Consider the following 20008-nt stretch of genomic DNA (forward strand, 5'->3'; position numbering starts at 1 on the left):
CCGGTGCGTCTTCATCGTCACGACCATGGAATAGGTTACTCTGGGTGAGATTGGTTATGACATAAGATGGAATCTGCCAGGAATTAGGGTTATTGATTACGGGGGTGATGATGGGCGAGTGATCTCTGGTGAAACCCTCGAAGGCTTGTTGGTAAACGGTTCGGTTGTCGTTCATTTAAATATCGGGAATGGTTCTAGGACTCGACGGCGGTGAACTGTGTGGTGATGACTTCGGTAGAGAATCTATGATGATCGGTGATGATGAACTGGCTTCTGACTTTAATAGAGGTGGTCCTTGCAAACGAAGATGTGGCATAAACCTGAAAAACACACAAGACCAACTGAGTAGACTCTATTTAAATGCTAAAATAAAACTAAGAATAAATAAACTAAACTTAAAATTAGACAAAATTAATTAGACTCCTACGACTCAAAGGACAAAACAAAACAAAACAAATAGCACGTATGTAGCAAGTAAATCTAATCAAAGCTAATAACGCAATCGCCAAGAGCCCTCGGCAACGGCGCCAAAAACTTGATGTGCTAAAAATAGTCAAATTAAAACACGCTAATCTAGACACTAAGTAATAAATTCTAGACTCTTAACTAAACTAAAACTACTAACCAGCAAGTGAACCGGTCGACTCTAGTACAGCTAAGTAAGTCCGGATACCGAACCCACGAGACTCTTTTAATTACGTAAACTAGCTAAATTAGACTCAACTATAGACACGACTATTTATTTATTATTTGTTTAAGGGGGGTTTTACTAATAAACTAATTTAAACTAACTAAGAAAACTAAAGACGACTAAACTTAGAACTTGGACTTAATTAACACGATGATGACATAACTACCTAGGCTAGAATCTCCTAAATTTCAGTTGTTAATTAATCGGGAAAATATTTAGTTATGGACTGGGATTGTAAAATAGACACCTAAGAAAAACCTGTAACACCCCGGCTTTAAGCGGAATACACCTGGGTGTAACGTACAGATCACTCATAAGCTTGTAACGCTATTAAAGCGACAATAATTATATTCATTTAATTTCATTACATCACAAATACACAATACAATAACTTTGAAATTTCATTATGATATGTTTCTAATAACCTAATGGTCCAACCAATCTAGTCTTCAATCCTTAAACTTTAATCTGCAGCACGTTTAAAATAATATATTTTGTTAACAATAATGTTGGTGAGAATTCATAAGTTTTGCATATATATAATACGAAAAGAGTAAAAATTCACAAGTCAAAATGTATCGTCTCAATCATAAAGCAAAAGAAAAGTAAATACATGATATTCCCGTTCACTTGACATATGTAAAATCTACTAAGGAACCCCTTTCGTCGAGCTACTTGAATAATGATAATGATACCGCCATTTAAAAATGGACGGCGCATGTACGTCCCGTCGGACCCTCCCACTATGAGTATGTGTATGATACCGCCATTAACAAATGAACGGCGCAGGTACGTCCCGTCCCACTATGAGTATGTGTATCCACTAGCAAAAACAGTAAACAATTAGCACATAATCACACAGTTTACAAGCAATATGATACAAAACAAATACATACAAGACACACATGTAAATTTTAGTTTGACATAAGAAAACCAAGTTTGGACGTGCTACACCCCAAAACGTGTAAAAGTAAAAAGGGGTTATGAAAACTCACTTGTTACTTAGCGGGAGAAGAGAAAATAAGCGTAGATGTCTTAAGCGAGTGAACTGACAAAGTTCGGTTCAATGAGGGATCTTAGATAAGAAAATAACTATGGTCAAAAATGAGTTTGAGGAAAGGCAAGAAAAAAAAAAGATGGCCGACATATTCGGTTTATAAATTCATGAGTAAAAAGTTTGTTAAAAATAAAATTTTATTCTATTTTTATAAGTTAAGAGAAATACAAGTAAGTTACTTAACTTTTAGTCAATCTATTTTAGTTTTTGGGAAAATATATGTTATAATATTTATTAGTTAATTTTAATGAGTTCGGTTTGTTGTCGAACCGATTATTATTTAAGCTAACAAGTTAATCGAGTGGTTCATTTTTGGTCAAACATGAACTCGGTTTTGAGTTGGGTTTATGCATGTCTAACATATTTGAAATGATAAGATGAAGTGATATGTTGAAAATGTTTGGTTTGGCTTTATTAGTTTTGCAAAGGTTAGTTTTTTTTAACATAAAACTTTTTTTAAACGAACATTAAACGAGCCGACAAGCGATAGTGAAACACAACCATGACTATCGACATAAGGTGACAACGTGGTGATGACAACATGATGTGTTTTACATAAAATAATAAATTGCCCGAGGATGGAATAACAAAGAAAAAGAAGAACTTGAACGGTGTGACTTTCTTGGTCAAACTTGGACTTTAACACCAAAAGAGAGCTAGAGCATGAGTGAGAGTTAATTGGGTTGTGGTGAAGGATTTGCAAAGGTAGGACATGAATTTATAATGCAAGAGTTGTTAATAACAATGCTTGACCATATTAATTGGTCAAGCTAGTCTTTAGCCACGTCTTAAGCAAAAGTTAATGATGAAATTAAATGGTTTGACCAAGAATTGATGAAGATAAAGATGTTATACATTATATGGTTTAGGAGAATTAAAAATCTTCTAAACCAAGTCAAAAGTCAAGTCTTATGGGTAAAAGTCATGGAATTGGTCAAAATAAATAAATATAGTTGAATATTCAAAATATGCAATTAATCATAATTAATGAAAGAATAATAGTTGAAATGTAATCAAAACATAAACGAATTGAATTGATCTTGACTTAAATTTAATGCTTGAGATAATAATATTAATAAAACATCATAAAAATCATAAACAACATAATGATCATATTCAATATATTTACATCTTTAATAATAACTGAAGGTACGAATTGCATCAAACATTTTAAACAAGTCGGGTTTTGAGTTGAAAATTAACGAATGTTACAGGATTCATAACTTTTAGAAATTTCGTCCCGAAATTAAAATTTTAAAATAAAACAACTAATACATGGAGTTGTTAAAAGGTTTAACGATTATACAAACATAATTAAATAAAAATAATAACGTTGTTCTTTTACTGACCCAAAAAACGCCACAAATGGGAATATGGCAAGGACACTTTTACATAGGATGTATCAGTGGCGTATCCACCATGCGCTTATCATACTGCACTTGTCTCGTCTTTCCAATATCATTCCTTATTTGAGTTATTGCACACAACGAACTTATTATGTCTTCCATTCGAGGACTTGGATAATTACGTGTCGGCCCATAATTACCTTTATCGTCGGATGGTCTACATAACCCGCCCCATTGTATGGGTTTTAATAAATAAATTAAAATCTTATATGAAAGTTTGGAAATCAAGAACAATGAACTATAAAGATCAAAACAAATATATATATATAAGCGAACCCTTGAGGTCAAGGATAACACGAAAATATTAGGTAAAAATAAAAATTGAAACTTTTGTAGTTTAAACAACAAAAAAGATGTTATTTAGCTTAAAAACGAAATAAACAAAATGTTTGAAGTTAAATCGACATAAACTATGTTATTGGTAAAACGATATAAGCAAAACTATTGAAGCAAAAAACGAAATAAACGACGTTATTGAGGTTAAAATGATATAACCGAAATTCCGAAGTAACACAAAATAATGAGAATGAAGTGTGAAAACGTTAAGGCCATGAACATCGCAATAAATAAATGAAGTATTGGGATCGAGAATAACAGGGTGAGTTGAGCTAAAAAAAACATAACCAAGTAAATTGATAAAGTTTTGGGTTTAAAAACAACAAGGCAAATTAATGATACTTTGGTGACGAAATAACAAAGTAGACAGTTGAAACTTTGAGATGAGTATAACAAAGTAAAGCATTAGACTTAAATTAATGATACCTTGAGATCTAAAATAACAAGATGATTCAATGAAACATTGAGCAGGAAAAGAACCAAACAAATAACCAAAGCAATTCATGTAAAAAAAATTAACTCAACATGTAAGGCCTCGTTCCCGGAAGCCCTACTATGGCGTTGGATTTACTCATAAACACAGTTCTGAAATCAGAGTTAATTAAAAAACTTTTCGCGGAATACATAATATTAAACATTCTTACATAACATGAGTGCTTGTTTTTAAACAAAATACATTTAAGTCTTAAAAGGTAACGTAAACGACACGTGAATCTTCTTTTCTTCGATGCCAGTATTCACTTTGTTGCCACGTGTCTTCCCTCAAGCAACCCGTCGCATCCTATTTACCTGCGTGCATACTAATAGTCAGCTACGCTGAGTGATTTCTAGTTTAATAGTTTACAGGATTATTCTTACACATTCTTTCATTTCCATACAAGTATTATTTGTACTACTCTTACACATTCTTACAAACATACAATTATACATACATTCTTGCACAGATATTATAAGGGTCTGCCACCCGACTTCTTGCACAGATATTATAAGGGTCTGCCACCCGACTTCTTGCACCGATATCGTAGAGTCGACAACTCTATTCTTGCCCAGGTATTAGAAGGGCCTGCCACCCTGACTCTTACTATTCTTGCCCAGGTATTAGAAGGGTCTGCCACCCTGACTCTTACTATTCTTGCCAAGGTATTAGAAAGGCCTGCCACCCTGACTCTTACTTCACATTCCTTCTAGATTCTTACAAACATGTTAAGTTAAACAACTAACATATGCAAGTTCTAACCTCTTTCTTTCATTCTTACATTAATCAGTTATGTTAATCACATAGATATATATATCTTTCTTTCATTCTTGCATTAATCATTCACGTTAAGCGTATAAGTATATATATATTACTATTCTTACAAGTATGCACACAGCCCCGTAACCATCTCAAAGAGAAATGGGGCTAGAACTCACCTGGAGACGATTTCTCTCACCGTAAATGGTAATGTCCTTCCTTAGCTGTGCATGGCTAACTGTACAATACATTACACGCGTCAATTAACCATTACTACTACTTCTTACATCTAAGTTAATGAAACCCTCAACTAACGGGGGTCCGGGGGCAGCGCCCCTGGTAGTGGGGTCTAGGGGCGGCAGCCCCTAGCAGGGTCCAAGGGGCAGAGCCCCTGGATGGGGTTGAGCAAAGCTCCTGGAAGGAATTTCGCATAGAATTTCGCTTCGCGTAACTTTTCGCTTCTCATGGCTGAGCAAAGCAAAATACCTGTTTCGCTTCTCTTGGTACCATACAAGTAGTGTCTCCAGATCTTAGGAGCATGTACTACAGCGGCTAGCTCTAGGTCATGCGTCGGGTACGTACATTCGTGAACTTTCAATTACCTAGACGTGTAAGCTATGACCTTCCCTCGTTGCATCAACACGCAACCTAACCCTTGATGTGAAGCATCAGTGCACACTACCAAATCCTCATCACCATCGGGTAGAACAAGGATTGGAGCCTGAGTGAGTCTTGTCTTCAATTCTTCGAACGCTTTTTCTTGGAACATACCCCAACCAAACACTACAGCTTTTCGGGTCATACCGATCAACGATGAGGCTATCTTGGAGAAGCTCGGAATGAATCTCCTATAATAGCCAGCTAACCCTAGGAAACTGCGTATCTCGGTTGGGTTTCGCGGAGTCTTCCAATTCTTTATCGCTTCAATCTTGGCTGGGTCCACAGCAATCCCCTCAGGATTAATTATGTGACCTAGAAACTGCACTTCTCGTAACCAAAATGCGCACTTTGAGAACTTAGCGTACAGTTTCTCGACTTTCAATACTTCCAACACTTCCTTCAAATGCTTGGCGTGGTCAGACTTGCTCTTCGAATAAAACAATATATCGTCTATAAAAACGATAACCGACTTGTCTAACATTGGCCGACATACTCTGTTCATCATATCCATAAATGTTGCGGGAGCATTGGTTAGTCCAAACGACATCACGAGGAACTCGTAGTGCCCATACCGCGTCCGAAACGCTGTCTTAGGGATGTCTGCCTCTTTCACCCTCAACTGATGGTAACCCGATCTGAGGTCTATCCGCGAGAACCAACTAGCACCTTGCAATTGATCAAACAAGTCATCAATCCAGGGCAACGGATATCTATTCTTCACCGTAAGTTTATTCAACTCCCTGTAGTCGATACACATCCTCATACTCCCATCTTTCTTCTTAACGAACAACACCGGCGCACCCCACTGGGAAACACTCGGCCTTACGAAACCTTTGTCGAGAAGTTCTTGTAGTTGGGACATTAGTTCTTTCATCTCAGACGGCGCCAAACGGTAAGGTGCTTTCACAACGGGCTGTGCTCCTGGTATCAATTCTATCTGGAATTCTACTTCTCGTTCCGGTGGTAACCCCGGATGGTCCTCAGGGAACACTTCTGGGTAGTCACACACTATAGGAACATCTTTCACTTCTTTCGTCTCGGCCGTAGATTTGACAAAAACGCATCAGAAAATGAATTGGGTCACAACTTAAACAATTTCGCCTGGAAGGAATTTCGCATAGAATTTCGCTTCGCATAACTTTTCGCTTCTCATGGCTGAGCGAAGCGAAGTACCTGTTTCGCTTCTCAAGGCTGAGCGAAGCGAAGTACCTGTTTCGCTTCTCACGGTTGAGCGAAGCGAAATACCTGTTTCGCTTCTCACGGGTGAGCGAAGCGAAATACCTGCCTTTCTTCGTTTTTACCATTTTAAAGCCATTTTCCTCCTTGTTTCCTCCTTAGGACCCGATTTTACCCTTTTTATGGGTTTTGGGTCGTACCAACTTTGTATACCCGTGTTTTATGAGGTCCGAACATCACCTTTTTGTCCTATATCATACCCGTGAGGCTATGACTCACCAAGTTTATGTTTTTCTTACATCTGTCAACCCGATCTACTAAGATATCGATTTGCATGTCAAACTCAACCACAAAACTTAAACTTGTTGGCTAAAACTCACCTTTGGCTTCGGGTTTTGTTCGGATCTGGACAACTCGAGGATCTGGACGTGATTCTTGTTGTTTGAACACACTTGATCACCAAGATCTTCCTTACTTTAGCCCGGATTCGGATTCGGGTCTTGAGAGAGTATGTGTATGTTCTAGGGAGTGTGTGTGTGTGTTATGGGAAGAAATGGTGAAAGGATGGGGGGATGGCCCTATATAGAGGGCTATGGACCCCACCACCCACTTCCTTCACCAATCCCAATCCTTATCCAAATATAAACACGCACACAATTAAACGAGCGACACACACGAAAAATAATTTTCTTTTATTTAGTAATCTCATAATACGGATGTTACACAACATGTACACGTGACTTCTATTAGATAGCTATAATCATAGCCCCGGTTTTAAGAAAACGAATCCATTTAGAGGTATCCAGTCATAGATAGTCAATGTAAGAATACGATTTCTATTAGATAACTATGTACATAACCATGTTCATAGTCCCAATTTCCACTAAACGATTATGTTTATAGGAAATCGGTCATAGACCGCGAAATTGAGATAACAAAAAAAATAAACAAATTCAGCAATGCGATTATGTATTATAGATGATGCAATATTTTGTGTGTTTCGTGCTTGAGAGTAATAGGAATGAAAATAGGTCAACAATTAATAAATAACCAAACTCAAAAATAAATTTCATAACAACCTTTGAAGAAATTAGATGAATAGAATTATTTCGATCATATCCAAATAGAATTATATATAAAAAAAATAAAAATTCATGAAAGGAAGGAAAACAAAGTGGAGTTTGCGATGCTTGTCTTCTCGAAGGTAGGTGGGTCTGTGGTATGAAGGCTAGGGTGGGTGGTGCCATGATTTCTTAACCGAAACTCATTGGCGTTGGCAAAAACATGGGAGAAAAATGATTTTTGAGATTCGTTTTAGTTTGTGAAAATCAGTTGCAAAAACCTGATGCTTTTATAACTCAATTTTTTTATGATAAATGAAAGTCCTGAATTAGCGCTAACGCTTGCGAAAATTATAAAACTTTTAATGTAAAAGGTTTTCTTTTGAGTGGCATCCTAGGAAAACTTTAAAGATGATCGCCAGATAAAATGATTTTTTTGAAGGTAGAAATATAATAGTGGTAGTATAAAACCAACTAAGGCTTAGAACTTATTTGAAACAAAAGGATTTTTTTTTTAAAGATTTATTTAACCTTGAAAATATATATGTATAATAATAATAATAATAATAATAATAATAATAAACCATTTGGTTTGACTTAAAGTCCTTTTGAAGAAAATCAACTTGATCATATACTTATTACATAACTATTATAAAATAATCGAGGATTTGAAATTACAGGATAAGGTGTTCATACAATAATAATAATAATAATAATAATAATAATAAGAAGAAGAAGAAGAAGAAGAAGAAGAAATAAATAAATGCGAAATATTATGCATTGTTTTTTTTAATAGTTATGTTTGACAAGTATGATGGGACTACGTATTGGTGCAAGGCTACGTGTAAGCTTCAAGTGGTTTTGGAATGTGGCTTAAGGTATGCATGGCGGAAACAAGTTAGCCCTTCCTTAGCATAGCGGGTGTGCTTGGGTATCTTGGGTTTGTGTTGGGTTCTGGATTGGTTAGAGCATAGATTTGGTGTTTACTCTTGTTGTTGTGGTTAGTGGAAATCATGGTCGGGATTGCGATGGTCATTTGCTTGATGATTTGGGTTGTCGTTTTGTGGGTTGAGTTTCGAGAGAATGAGAAGATATGTCACGAAGCGTGAAGGTTTCATATGACATGAATCATAAATATGAAATTTATTTAATAACCAAAAGAAATATTTCATGAAAGATTCCTAAAATCGGAATCTATCTATATAAATTATAAATAAAGAAATAGTCACAAGAAACAAAATTCGAAATCGAAATTGAAATACTCATGAGCCAGCATAAGTTTTCGCGTTTCAATAATAATCTCGTAAAAAAAATTTAAAATAACATATGAAAGATATGTCAACTTTTGAAATAAAATATAAATTTAACGTAAGCTTAATATATGTAGTGAAATCGAATTGAAAATCGAATGTTCATAAGTTTTTGAATTTTCAATTAAAACCGTGATAATAATAAATTATAACAGGTTATAACATTCAAATTCGCGCATATTAATCCCGTTAACTTCGTTAACCGCCTGCCTAACACTCAATTAAATCCTATACGTTCTAAATTCGTCCTATAAATAGGATCCAAATAATGAACTAAACTCGTTCATATCAATAATTTCATCAAACACTCTATAATCCTTAATGAATCCGTCAAGTCTGTTTTTTTTTTTTTCGGTGACCGTGGTTCACCATGAAACAATAACAATCTCAGGTAATTTTTACATGTTTATGAATCGCCTTTCTGTGTTTAACAAAAACCCTAACTTAATTTTTACACAAATGGAACGAATTGAATGATTTAAGAACTAGGGTTTGATGTGAAGATGATGAACTTTGTTTATAGGTTATATAAATTTGTTTCCAGATTTGTAACAACAAGCAAATTGGTTCAACTGGTTAAATCACTTGCATGTGACCTAGAGGACCCGGGTTCGGTCAGGTCTTTATTTTTTATTTTTTTTAAAGGCCATATCTTTTACATTATATTGTTAAAAATAATTATAAACTAAATAAAATCATAAAATCAATTAGAAAACTAAAGTTTATCATTGCTTTTCATATAAAAACCAACTTTTTGTCTTCGTTTCTTAAAACCCATTAATAATATTATATTATAAAATTTTTGCCGTTGTGTTGATATCTTAAAATACGCTAACATAATTATATTTTTGAGAATAAAATTATATCGTTAAAACCGGTGCTTCGTTAATATTATCATTCCTTTATTAAATAAAAAATTATTATGTATGTTTCCGTTACTTTAATTTATTAGTTTGTTAACTTCAAACCCGTTAATATTAGTTACGTTAACTTAAATTCGTTAGCTTTTAAATCGTTAAACTTTAATTCATTAACTATGAATTCCACCTTGTTAATCTTTACAATACACTAACGATATTGTTTTTCTGACAAAGTTTAACCGGTACAACCAACGTTCCATAAAGATTAAAATTCTCATATTAGTTAAAATAATATTTAAATAGTATAAACGCCAATATTATAATTCTTCTTCGCTAACATAGTTCAAGATAAATTTTCCCCTTTAAAAATCCGTGTCTTATTTTTATCGTAACTTTCATATTAGTACTAAGTTATAAAATTAAATAATAAATATCGTTAAAATTTCGTTAAGCTTAAATACAATATTATAATATGAATGCCATCAAATGCTAATAAAATACATTAAAATAATGCTTAATTCCTAAAACCAAATTATTAAACGTTTATAATCCTGTTAGTTAATTTTGTCTTGATTCTGTATTTTCGTTATTATTTATAGTTCATGAGATTCAATCGTTTCGGATTCTTTAACACTTTCGGTTTCGGTTGCTTTGGTTTCGTTATTGTGCTTTCGGCTTTTCTTGCAAATTTATCTTCAATTTCGAGGTGAGTTCTTCATAACCCCATTTTAACGCTTTATAATATTTTGGGGGTAGCACATCACAAGTTTTTCTTTCGTTAGTTATGTGATTGTTTACAAACCGATTCACTTATATCGTGTATGTTAATATTATTTGTGCATATTGTTTATGATTATACGTGAACTTGCTTGCAACGTGTTTATTGTTTTTATGGAGGAAGTTACGCAAACGCAAACGCATACACATAGTGGGAGGGTCCGACGGGACGTACCCGCGCCGTCTAACGTTACGACTTCGGTTGTTTACGTAAGGTGGTTCTCATTTCCCCGACTTCAGCTAAATGAACTGGAGGACGACACTATTTGATTTCATTTACTTTACGCTTGAATTCTTATTGCATGACGATTGTTGAATCGCGAGTTTTCTATATATATGTATGCGCAAAAACTTATGAAAACTCACCAACTTAATTGTTGACAAAATATATTATTTTCAGCGTGCTACAGGTTGAATCGATGGTATGCTAAGGACAAAGATCATTAGTATGCCTTAGGATACTGAAATAAAGAACTTGTTTACTTTTTCGATGAAGTGTTATTGTTTTCTTTTATTTATGGACAATGTGTGTACTTTTGGTAACATGAAATAAATTAATTATAATTAATGTCGTTTTAATAGCGTTACAAGCTTACGAATGGTCTGTACATTACACCCGGGCGTATTCCGCTTAAAACCGGGGTGTTACATATGGGCCTAATATGGGATAAGAATTTAAAAAATCCACGGGCACGGGCCGGGTATGAGATTCGATGATACCTAGCCTAATTACTCGAGATAGTATACCCGTTTACCCGAAACATATACCTGAAATATTTTTAATTTCAATTTTATTTCTCCTTAAATCATGTTTATTATTAATGCTTCGTTTTAGTAGGTTCATATATAAAATATATTTCTTTTCTTATGGGGTATGTAATTATTGATATTATATATATTTTGTTTAGTTGTGAAGTATATATACAAAATTTATATAATAATTTGATATTATTAATTGGTAATCTTTTCATATGAATAAAAAGGTATAAAAGAATAATAATGGTAAAAATGTTTTACTCGAAAATTTCTAAAAGTCACTGTTTAACAAACAAAATAACCAGTACCAAAAGTATGGGACTGAGATTACCAATACCTGACCCAACCCAACCCAACCCATTACATCCTGCTTAGGGTGGAGGGAGTGCAGCGATGGGCACCCCCAAGGGGTACTATTCCTCGCGGGGAACACTGCCGCCACCCCCTTTTTCTCTAACGGTGACTTATGAAGGGTTGTATTCACCGAGCTCTTTTTGATGAAACTTATATTTGACTAGTCGACGGCTAAGTTGACTAGCTGATGCATATAAATTTATACATCTTTTCAGCACTAAAATATTCTCCAAATATATATAATATCGGCAATAATGTTAAAATAAATAACCACTAATGCTTATAATTTCTATCTCTAGGTAAATATAGCCTTAAAGAATAAAAAGAACTGATACGAAGAAACTGTGAAAACCATTTATCTTTTCCACCTCTATCATAATTTTTTTTTCCGAAGCAACTTTCACTAAACAAGGCAAAACTAGCGAAAAGATAGCGCCTAAATAAACGTTTAAAAGGAGAAATTACACGAGTTTTCTTTTCCACCTCTATCATGAAATACTGGATGACCATTGACAATAAACTATGGTGTGGATATTGAGTGTGGACATAGGGATATGGATCTGTATGTGAATCTAGTATAAAACCCAGTCAAGATTAAAATTACCACATCTCAAGTTCTAAGTTATTGACTGGAAAATGCTTGAAAATCGCATCTACTAAAGCTGTGTTTACACTTGTGGGTTCTACTACTATTGCATATTCAGCACGCGTACCTTTAATTAAGAGCGTATCTGAGATAATTTTTGCACTTTTTGGATCTCGCCTGTAAGGGCAAAATCAATCACGCGTGATCATAAACAAAACGGACAGGCTGGTCCTCGACCATCAACCCGCAATCCTTTTGTTAAAACTTGAAACTAAAATTGACCAACTTGTTCAGAATCTAACAAAATTATATTATAACATACAAGTCTGAAGTCTCTACCTTATATCCTATGAGAGAATTATAGTGATGAATGAAAGAGAGAGAATCAAGAATCCATAATCTAAATTCACCATCTTTATTTATATTAAAACCTACATTACCTCACACCTAATGATTAAAATCAAAAGATGTCAGCAATAAACATATAGGGATTTAAAGTTTAGACTAAGTTCATTGCACTACATGCGGTTACAACTTACAAGAGATTAGAGAAATTGTTCCTAAACCCTCGTCTACATACCCGTATCCATACCCGTATTCGTGTTACCTTCTGCTACTAAAATACGTCCATGCATAATAACTGCATATCATAATAACAATAACAATAACAATAATAATTTAACTTCATCATTGAAATTGGTCCTCTTGCTTCACTGCATTTTCCTTCAAGCTTTTAGTCAACCAAATGGCAGTTTCTCTTGGAGACACCTTCCCGGGCCCGAATGGTTTCAACAACACTCCAAGCTCTTCAAACCTTTCCTCTTGCCACAATCTTGCACTGAACTCAAGAAGCCCTTCTAACGCCTCGGCTCGTTGTTTTTGTGATGACGTGTCGAACCGCCTCCGCCTGCAGTCTGATGAGGTTCGGCTCGATGCACCCGCGGTTGCATTTTGGTCCGAGCAGTCACTCCCAATTGGGGAGTTTGAGTTATGTCTCACGGATGTTGTGTCAACAGCTTGAACCATGCACTTGTCTTTCATGATTGACCGGTCACATGGCGGGGATGATGACCCTTGTACAGAGGTTATTGAGGTTCTACAGGTCGGGACGAACAGGTCATGGGTTGGATCAAAGTCAACCATTTTGTCAATCCGAGGGGCGTTGACTGAAACATCCATGGATTTGATTGAATTGAGGAAGCCTGTGCTTTTTCTGCATACGGAATCTTCCATTATGGGCTTTTTTAGAAGTGGGAAGGACGCCCGTCTACTTGTGGGACACGGTTGTTTTACTGAACTTCTTGAATCTGAATCCTGCATATGTAAGCGGTTTCATATTTCAGAATAAAACTTGAAATATCACAATTTTGACATGTTTACTTATGAACGGGTCGATTCGGGTTAAGTTCTATGTTTGACCTGTTAAAAATATACTTAACAAGAAAAGTAGCCCAAAGGGCATTTAGTCTATATAACATTTTAAATCAATTTACTTAAAAAAAAAACTATACCGTTGTATTGACTCAATAATATACTTTTGCAATTATAATTAGCACATTAATTAATAACAATAGATGGATAAAAAAGTGTACTAAAAGCACAGGTTTGACTCGTTATGTAATCGGCTTAACCCACCTATTTTGCCACCTCTAGTAGTAAGTTACTAAGAAGGGAAATTGTTGAAAAAATTATGATTTTTGCAGAATTTACATATAAGTCCTTAGACTTTATATTTGAATAATTAAATCCTTAGATTTATTAGATTGTCGTAAATATCCAACTTGTAAAAAATTTAACTATGATATAGCATATAAGGGTGTGCATGAAACCAAAAAAATGGAACCGAAACAGCCGAACCAAAACAAAAACCGACAGTTTGGTTTATGTTTTTGTAAAAACCAAATTTTCAGTTCAGTTTATGTTTTGCATGTAACTAAAACAGAGAAAACCAAAACAAACCGATTTTATGGGATTTTCATTTTTTTTTAATTTTAATATTATGTAATTTGTAAGAATTTAATATATAGTGTAACCCAAATATTTTAGTCCAAATGTATAATAACCAATTAATCATAATTAAAAAAAATAAAAATTAAGGCCAAAGTCTTAGGCCCAAATTCATTGCAGTGGGCCAATTTTCTTTTCCCAAACCGAACTAAACCCAGCCCAAATCAAAAATGAAACGGTTGAATAGAAACTCAAAACAGAATTTTCAGTTTGAACCCAAAACTAACCCATGCAAAAAATCTATATTTAAAACATTAGTGTAAAAGGAAGCAGAAATGCAAGAATCGATATTTAACGATCTTACCATTTCACGGCCCTTTGAGAATCCAGCCCGTTGCTTAGGAGCAGAGGATATCTTTGGTGAAGTGAACCTAAGATTCTTGATAGAATTGGAAGGTTTTGAAGAAATATTCTTATTATCAACGGGTGAGTCATCACACGTGCTTCCAATGGACATTCTTTCCACCCTTCTATGCAAATAATGAGGGGAATCTTGACACCGTTTGGTTAAAAATGGCGAACCTTGGTCACCTAAGGATATGCTTGGATTCAAAGTTCTGTCATTTCCATATGATAGCCGTCTATCCCGGGATCTTGGACGAAGACAAACAGGCTCAGCAAATCTTGTTTTCTTCATGTAATCGGGTTCGGGCCAATGGGTGGTGGTTAAAGTGGTGCGTTTGGGGCTGTTTAGTTTGAGGTTGACTTTGAGTATATATGGCTGGAGGTGTTGATGCCTTAGTAGCTCTCCTGCCTAACAAACCGAAAAAAGACAATTATTGAAGTAAAAACGTAAGCAATAAAGAAAACAGTTCGAGAAGCGGAAAAACAGGTCATCATTCAGGATAATCAGACCCAATCGCCAATGCGGCTCATTTTGATCAGTCATCCAACCTGCCCGATAGAAGTGCTAAATGGGTCATGCTGGTGGATCAAACCCGAAAACGAACCCAAACACAACCTGCATATTCGCATCTTGACACAAACAAGACAATTTTAACCCAACATCATCATCATCATCATCATCATCATCGTACTCAGTATATCCCACCAATAGCAAAGCTATGTTAGGGTCTGAGGAGGGTAAGATGTAGACAGCCTTACCTCTACCCCATAGGGATAGAGAGGCTGCTTCCGGTGAGACCCCCGGCTCGATAGTAGTTTTGCATCAAGCCTTGGACATAAAGCACATAGCACTCAATCATCGGGATACCGGCTGATTGGTGCATGTACCCTCGTCTTTCGGCTATCAACGCCACCACATGATGCCTGATTAACCTTCCGCCACTTTTAACGTTATTTTCACGAGATTAGTAAAATAACGTCAAAATTAGTGCAATTTCACTTTTGCCCACCCGAGGGTTTACACATATATACATAATATGCGCGCACCTCAAGCAGGGCGTCACAATTTTAACAATTTTAACCCAACAAAAACATTTATTTATTTTTTTATTTATTTTAATATTAATACTCTAAAATTACAATTAAAAATACATATGTATATAAACAATTACGTTAACTATAAAAGTTGATGCTCAATTCTCTTTTTTATCTTTTTAATTTTGGCACAAAATACCAAATCAGTTGTAAGATATGACATTCAAACATATTTTTTTAAATAAAAAAACATATATTAAAACAAATGTGTTAAAACAGGTAAACCCGCAAACCGACCCCACTCAGTTTGCCACCCTTGTAACTATGATGGAAGCCATGTTAAAGAGACTAGGCCTCCCAACATTGGAAAATAAGAATGAATAAGAAATTATAACATAGTTAACCCTCTATCTACAGTTCTACACAAAGCAAGATTTGATTTTATAACATGAAAGATTTGTATAATGCGTACACTTGGCCTTAGTTCTGGATTTTTTCTCAGCATGCTTTTTACAAGGCCCCGACTGAAACAGAAAAGAGTAAAATAATTAGATTCCAAAATTAAATTAACTTGATGATGATGCCACAAGACACAAAGAAGAAAAATCATGAAAGTCATGTGACTCACAAGGCACCAGTGTATTTGGTTGGAAGTGGTGCCACAATCGACTTATTGATCTTATTTATCAGTGCTTGCATATCCTGTTTAAGAAGTTAACAACAAAATTATAGGCATTAGGTGAATCAGGTAGAACTAAAAATATGTTTTTGCTCACAGGAATTGGATCATATTAGCTTTCATTCAAATCAATTTTAGCCTTTTAGGTGGCGGCATATGATGTAACATACCACAGAGTTAATAAAGTAGGTATATGAGAACACTTACAAAAGCTTTAAATGCAGCCTTATGGGAGGTCATTTCATATATGCAGCATCCTAGAAGACAGAAGATGGAGAAACATTAATGCGTGTCCATATTAAGAAATCAAATATCACTTCTCCCTTACCAAGAGACCAAATATCTGATTTTGAACCATATGGTATATCTGCAAGAAGCTCGGGGCACATATAACTAGGAGTTCCTACCACCTAAGTAAAATATAAACAGGAAGCAATGAGATGTCCCCAACAGTAGAGAGATTAGAAGTTAAAACTCAAATCTGAAGGTTATCTTTAGGAAACATGTCACTCACAGATGAGGCAAGGTCATCTGAAGTCAACATCTTGGCTAGTCCAAAATCACCTGAAAGAATTATTGATGATGATGTCATGATGGTGAGTTGTCACTTTCTTTCAACTTATAAAAATGTTTAGAGAATAGAGATGTACACTTACCAAGACGTATATCTTGATCTTTTGTCAAGAATATATTTGAACACTGAAAGGACAATGAAATAAAGATCAGCAAACGAAAGTCCATCAAATTTCAGAATACTATGACAATTCAGCAAAAAGCAATTTAATCTGCTGAGATAACCTTTACGTCCCGGTGAAGAACATGATTCAAGTGTAAGTAGTCGAGTGCCATTAAGAGTTGTACAAGCCACTTGCATAATTTCTGCATGATACTTTTCTGTTTAGGACAAACACTCAAACAAGCAGGGGGGGGGGGGGGGGGGGGTAGGTGCATGGTGGTAGGTACCTCTTCAGAAAACAGCATGCCGTTGGCCCTTTTAATAGCTCCTGCCCTGTAAAAGGAGAGAATTGTAAAATTCATGCCAATAACAATTTAGCTCTGTGCCATAACATTATAATTTGAGAGGAATGGTTACAAAGCACTAACATGTCTCCGCCTTCACAATATCCTATAATAATGCAAACATAGCATCCCTGCCGAAAAATATATGCATAAAAGCACATGGTTAACGCAGATTTTGGGATAGAAAATGAACATTTCGTGACCAATGTTGTTTAGTATTGTAATAACAGCCTTATGATGTCATGTATAAGCAGTTGTGCAAGATAGAGCTTACAAAAGAATACTATGTCCAATTCATGAGTGAGAGAAAAGTATCAAGCTGTGCATGATTGAGATCTATGTTCCAATTAGAGGAAAGTTAGAAGATATAGCATCCTTTTGTAGGAGTTTCTTTTACAAATATGTATGTTAAGATTTAAGGCAAGTGTAAACTGAATTACACTGAATATAATGGCCATGAACATAATACAGAATGAAAAAATTTTCATTTCCTTACCCTTTCTACCCAGGAATCTTTATACTCCACAATAAAGGGATTTCGCATTTTAGAGATGAGCTCCATCTACAAACAGAAAAGGTGGATTAGTGTGTGCATTCTAGATAACTAGACATTGTTTCATCATCATCATCATCATCGTACTCAGTATATCCCACCAATAGCAATGCTATGGTAGGGTCTGAGGAGGGTAAGATGTAGACAGTCTTACCTCTATCCCATAGGGATAGAGAGGCTGCTTCCGGTGAGACCCCCGGCTCGATAGTAGTTTTGCATCAAGCCTTGGACATAAGGCACATAGCACTCAATCATCAGGGACACCGGCTGATTGGTGCATGTGCCCTTGTCTTTCGGCTATCAACGCCACCACATGATGCCTGATTAACCTTCCGCCACTTTTAACGTTATTTTCACGAGATTAGTAAAATAATGTCAAAATTAGTGCACTTTTACTTTTGCCCACCCGAGGGTTCACACATATATACATTATATGCGCGCACCGCAAGCAGGGCGTTTAACTAGACATTGTTTAGATGTAATAAATGCGAAACAAACATGATTATCACATACCTACATTAGAGAATATGAAAAAGTAATAACTAAATCAGGTGCATTTAGGATAATTAAAGCAAACAAAATAGGATTAAGAAAAGACTGTAGGATGCTCAAACTAAAGGATACCAACCTCTTGATGTGCAGACCTGCGTGTTCTATCAGTTTGGCGTGCAAGGCGTATCTTTTTCAACACATACCTTATATACAAAGTTAAACAAATTGGAAGAAATAATCAATAAATGTCAATGAAAATGCAACTTAGCATAATTGAGTAAACATGAAACGTATCATGATAAAGAAACAAGTAAAGAGATGCATAGATCCGGCATCAAAACACAAATAACTAAAAAAAAATTCAAACCCGTCCTCACTTTTTTCTTTCATGTTTATGTCGTACGAGAAGGGCAGAACCAAACGCCCCCCTTCCAATTTGCTCAAGCACTTCGTACTGATCCATCTAGCTAGCAGTGCATTACACTTATGGACGCTACAGGATTCTTCTTCCAGTCATGCATTCAATGATACAACCCTGTAAGCATAGTAGCATACAAATTAAGATGTTAAAATATTACTATTCAAATAACAAAAGAGAAATAAAAACACAGTAACATAAAACATAAGCAATATAATAGTTATAATATAAGCAACCTTGCACATTAAAGCAACTTTTCTTGAGATAAAAGTTAAAGAGATCAGAAAGGAGAAGAAACAATCCACCAAAAGAAAATTCTAAAAGGTAGTAATAGAAGCTATGCAGCTACCAGTGCAAAATTGAACAATTAAGATGCTATTTAACTTAAATTCATAAAAAATATAGAAACATCACGGGAGTAAGACAACAGGATCCGTAAACACAGATGTATAAACTAAGTGCCTTAGAAATATTAACAAAAGCACGCTTACTGTTAACATTTAATAGACCGACTCTACAGTTAGCCATTTAGGTAGTAAGACAATAATATGCCCACACCATATACCCATGAAAAGAATATGTGCTAGTCCCACCCACCATGTATAAACATCAAACTGTGAAAACTAACTACTCAAACCATAATAATGTGTCAGTGTCTTAAGAAGTAGCTCTGAAATTCATTTATTAATATTAACATCAAGTATTCATAACCTACAACAAAAAGGTTTCCCTTCATCCGCCAATCATAATTATCATAATAGAGAAATCAAAACTCAAAACAGTAATGTGGCTCTCAACCACCATTTATATACATCATCAAAATGTGAAAACAAAGTAACTGAGGGTAAGCGGCTGCACCAGTAAGTGCTAAATCAGTAAGAGTAAGAGGTCCAAAAGGGGGTTGCGTCGCAGCTTGTTGCCCGCTTACCTGCCACTTCATTGTAAATCGTTTGGTTGGTTTCAACGAATATAAAGAAATCAATGTGTACTCTAAAAGATCTTGATTTCTTGATCAAAAAAAAAAAATTAAGAGACTATGAGGCAGTTAGCGCTTAATACGCGGATGTGGTGGCGGTGAGCCAAGAGTGGCGTACTGAGGGTTATGAACACATCACATATTCATACACTGTCTTTTTGAAGCTTAATGGATAAGAGGATTGCTGGCTTATTTAAAGGTACTAACGGAATGATGCAT

General features: G+C 35.2%; 2 protein-coding genes across 2 annotated transcripts in view; both read right to left on the minus strand.

The window, feature by feature from the left end:
• The window catches only part of LOC143538119 (glutathione S-transferase zeta class-like), a 275556-nt gene that overhangs the window by 170007 nt on the left and 85541 nt on the right, over positions 1-20008 (minus strand). The gene's annotated exons all lie outside the window — the stretch shown is intronic.
• Positions 12721-18919, minus strand: LOC143538155 (serine/threonine-protein kinase Nek2-like). Its single transcript, XM_077031769.1, has 14 exons — positions 18773-18919; positions 18532-18598; positions 17847-17912; positions 17435-17481; positions 17294-17339; positions 17129-17209; positions 16987-17029; positions 16845-16894; positions 16659-16740; positions 16538-16587; positions 16280-16353; positions 16124-16175; positions 14576-15025; positions 12721-13578 (listed from the first exon to the last, which is right to left on the minus strand). Exons 1-14 carry the CDS (start codon positions 18856-18858, stop codon positions 12952-12954), a joined length of 1821 nt encoding a protein of 606 aa, XP_076887884.1. The 5' UTR covers positions 18859-18919; the 3' UTR covers positions 12721-12951.

This window comes from Bidens hawaiensis, unplaced genomic scaffold (genome assembly GCF_021521415.1).
Source record: "Bidens hawaiensis isolate Kalapana, Puna unplaced genomic scaffold, B.hawaiensis_p1.1 tig00011475_1, whole genome shotgun sequence".
NCBI classification, from domain to species: Eukaryota; Viridiplantae; Streptophyta; class Magnoliopsida; order Asterales; family Asteraceae; genus Bidens; species Bidens hawaiensis.

Excerpts from the sequence above, each read along its gene's own strand:
- LOC143538155 (XM_077031769.1), bottom strand. The coding sequence starts at position 18,858 with ATGGATCAGTACGAAGTGCTTGAGCAAATTGGAAGGGGGGCGTTTGGT. Across the intron at positions 17,210-17,293 it reads GCATGCTGTTTTCTGAAGAG|AAATTATGCAAGTGGCTTGT; the intron begins GTACCTACCACC and ends AGTATCATGCAG. Across the intron at positions 16,176-16,279 it reads ACCAAATACACTGGTGCCTT|TCGGGGCCTTGTAAAAAGCA; the intron begins GTGAGTCACATG and ends TTTCTGTTTCAG.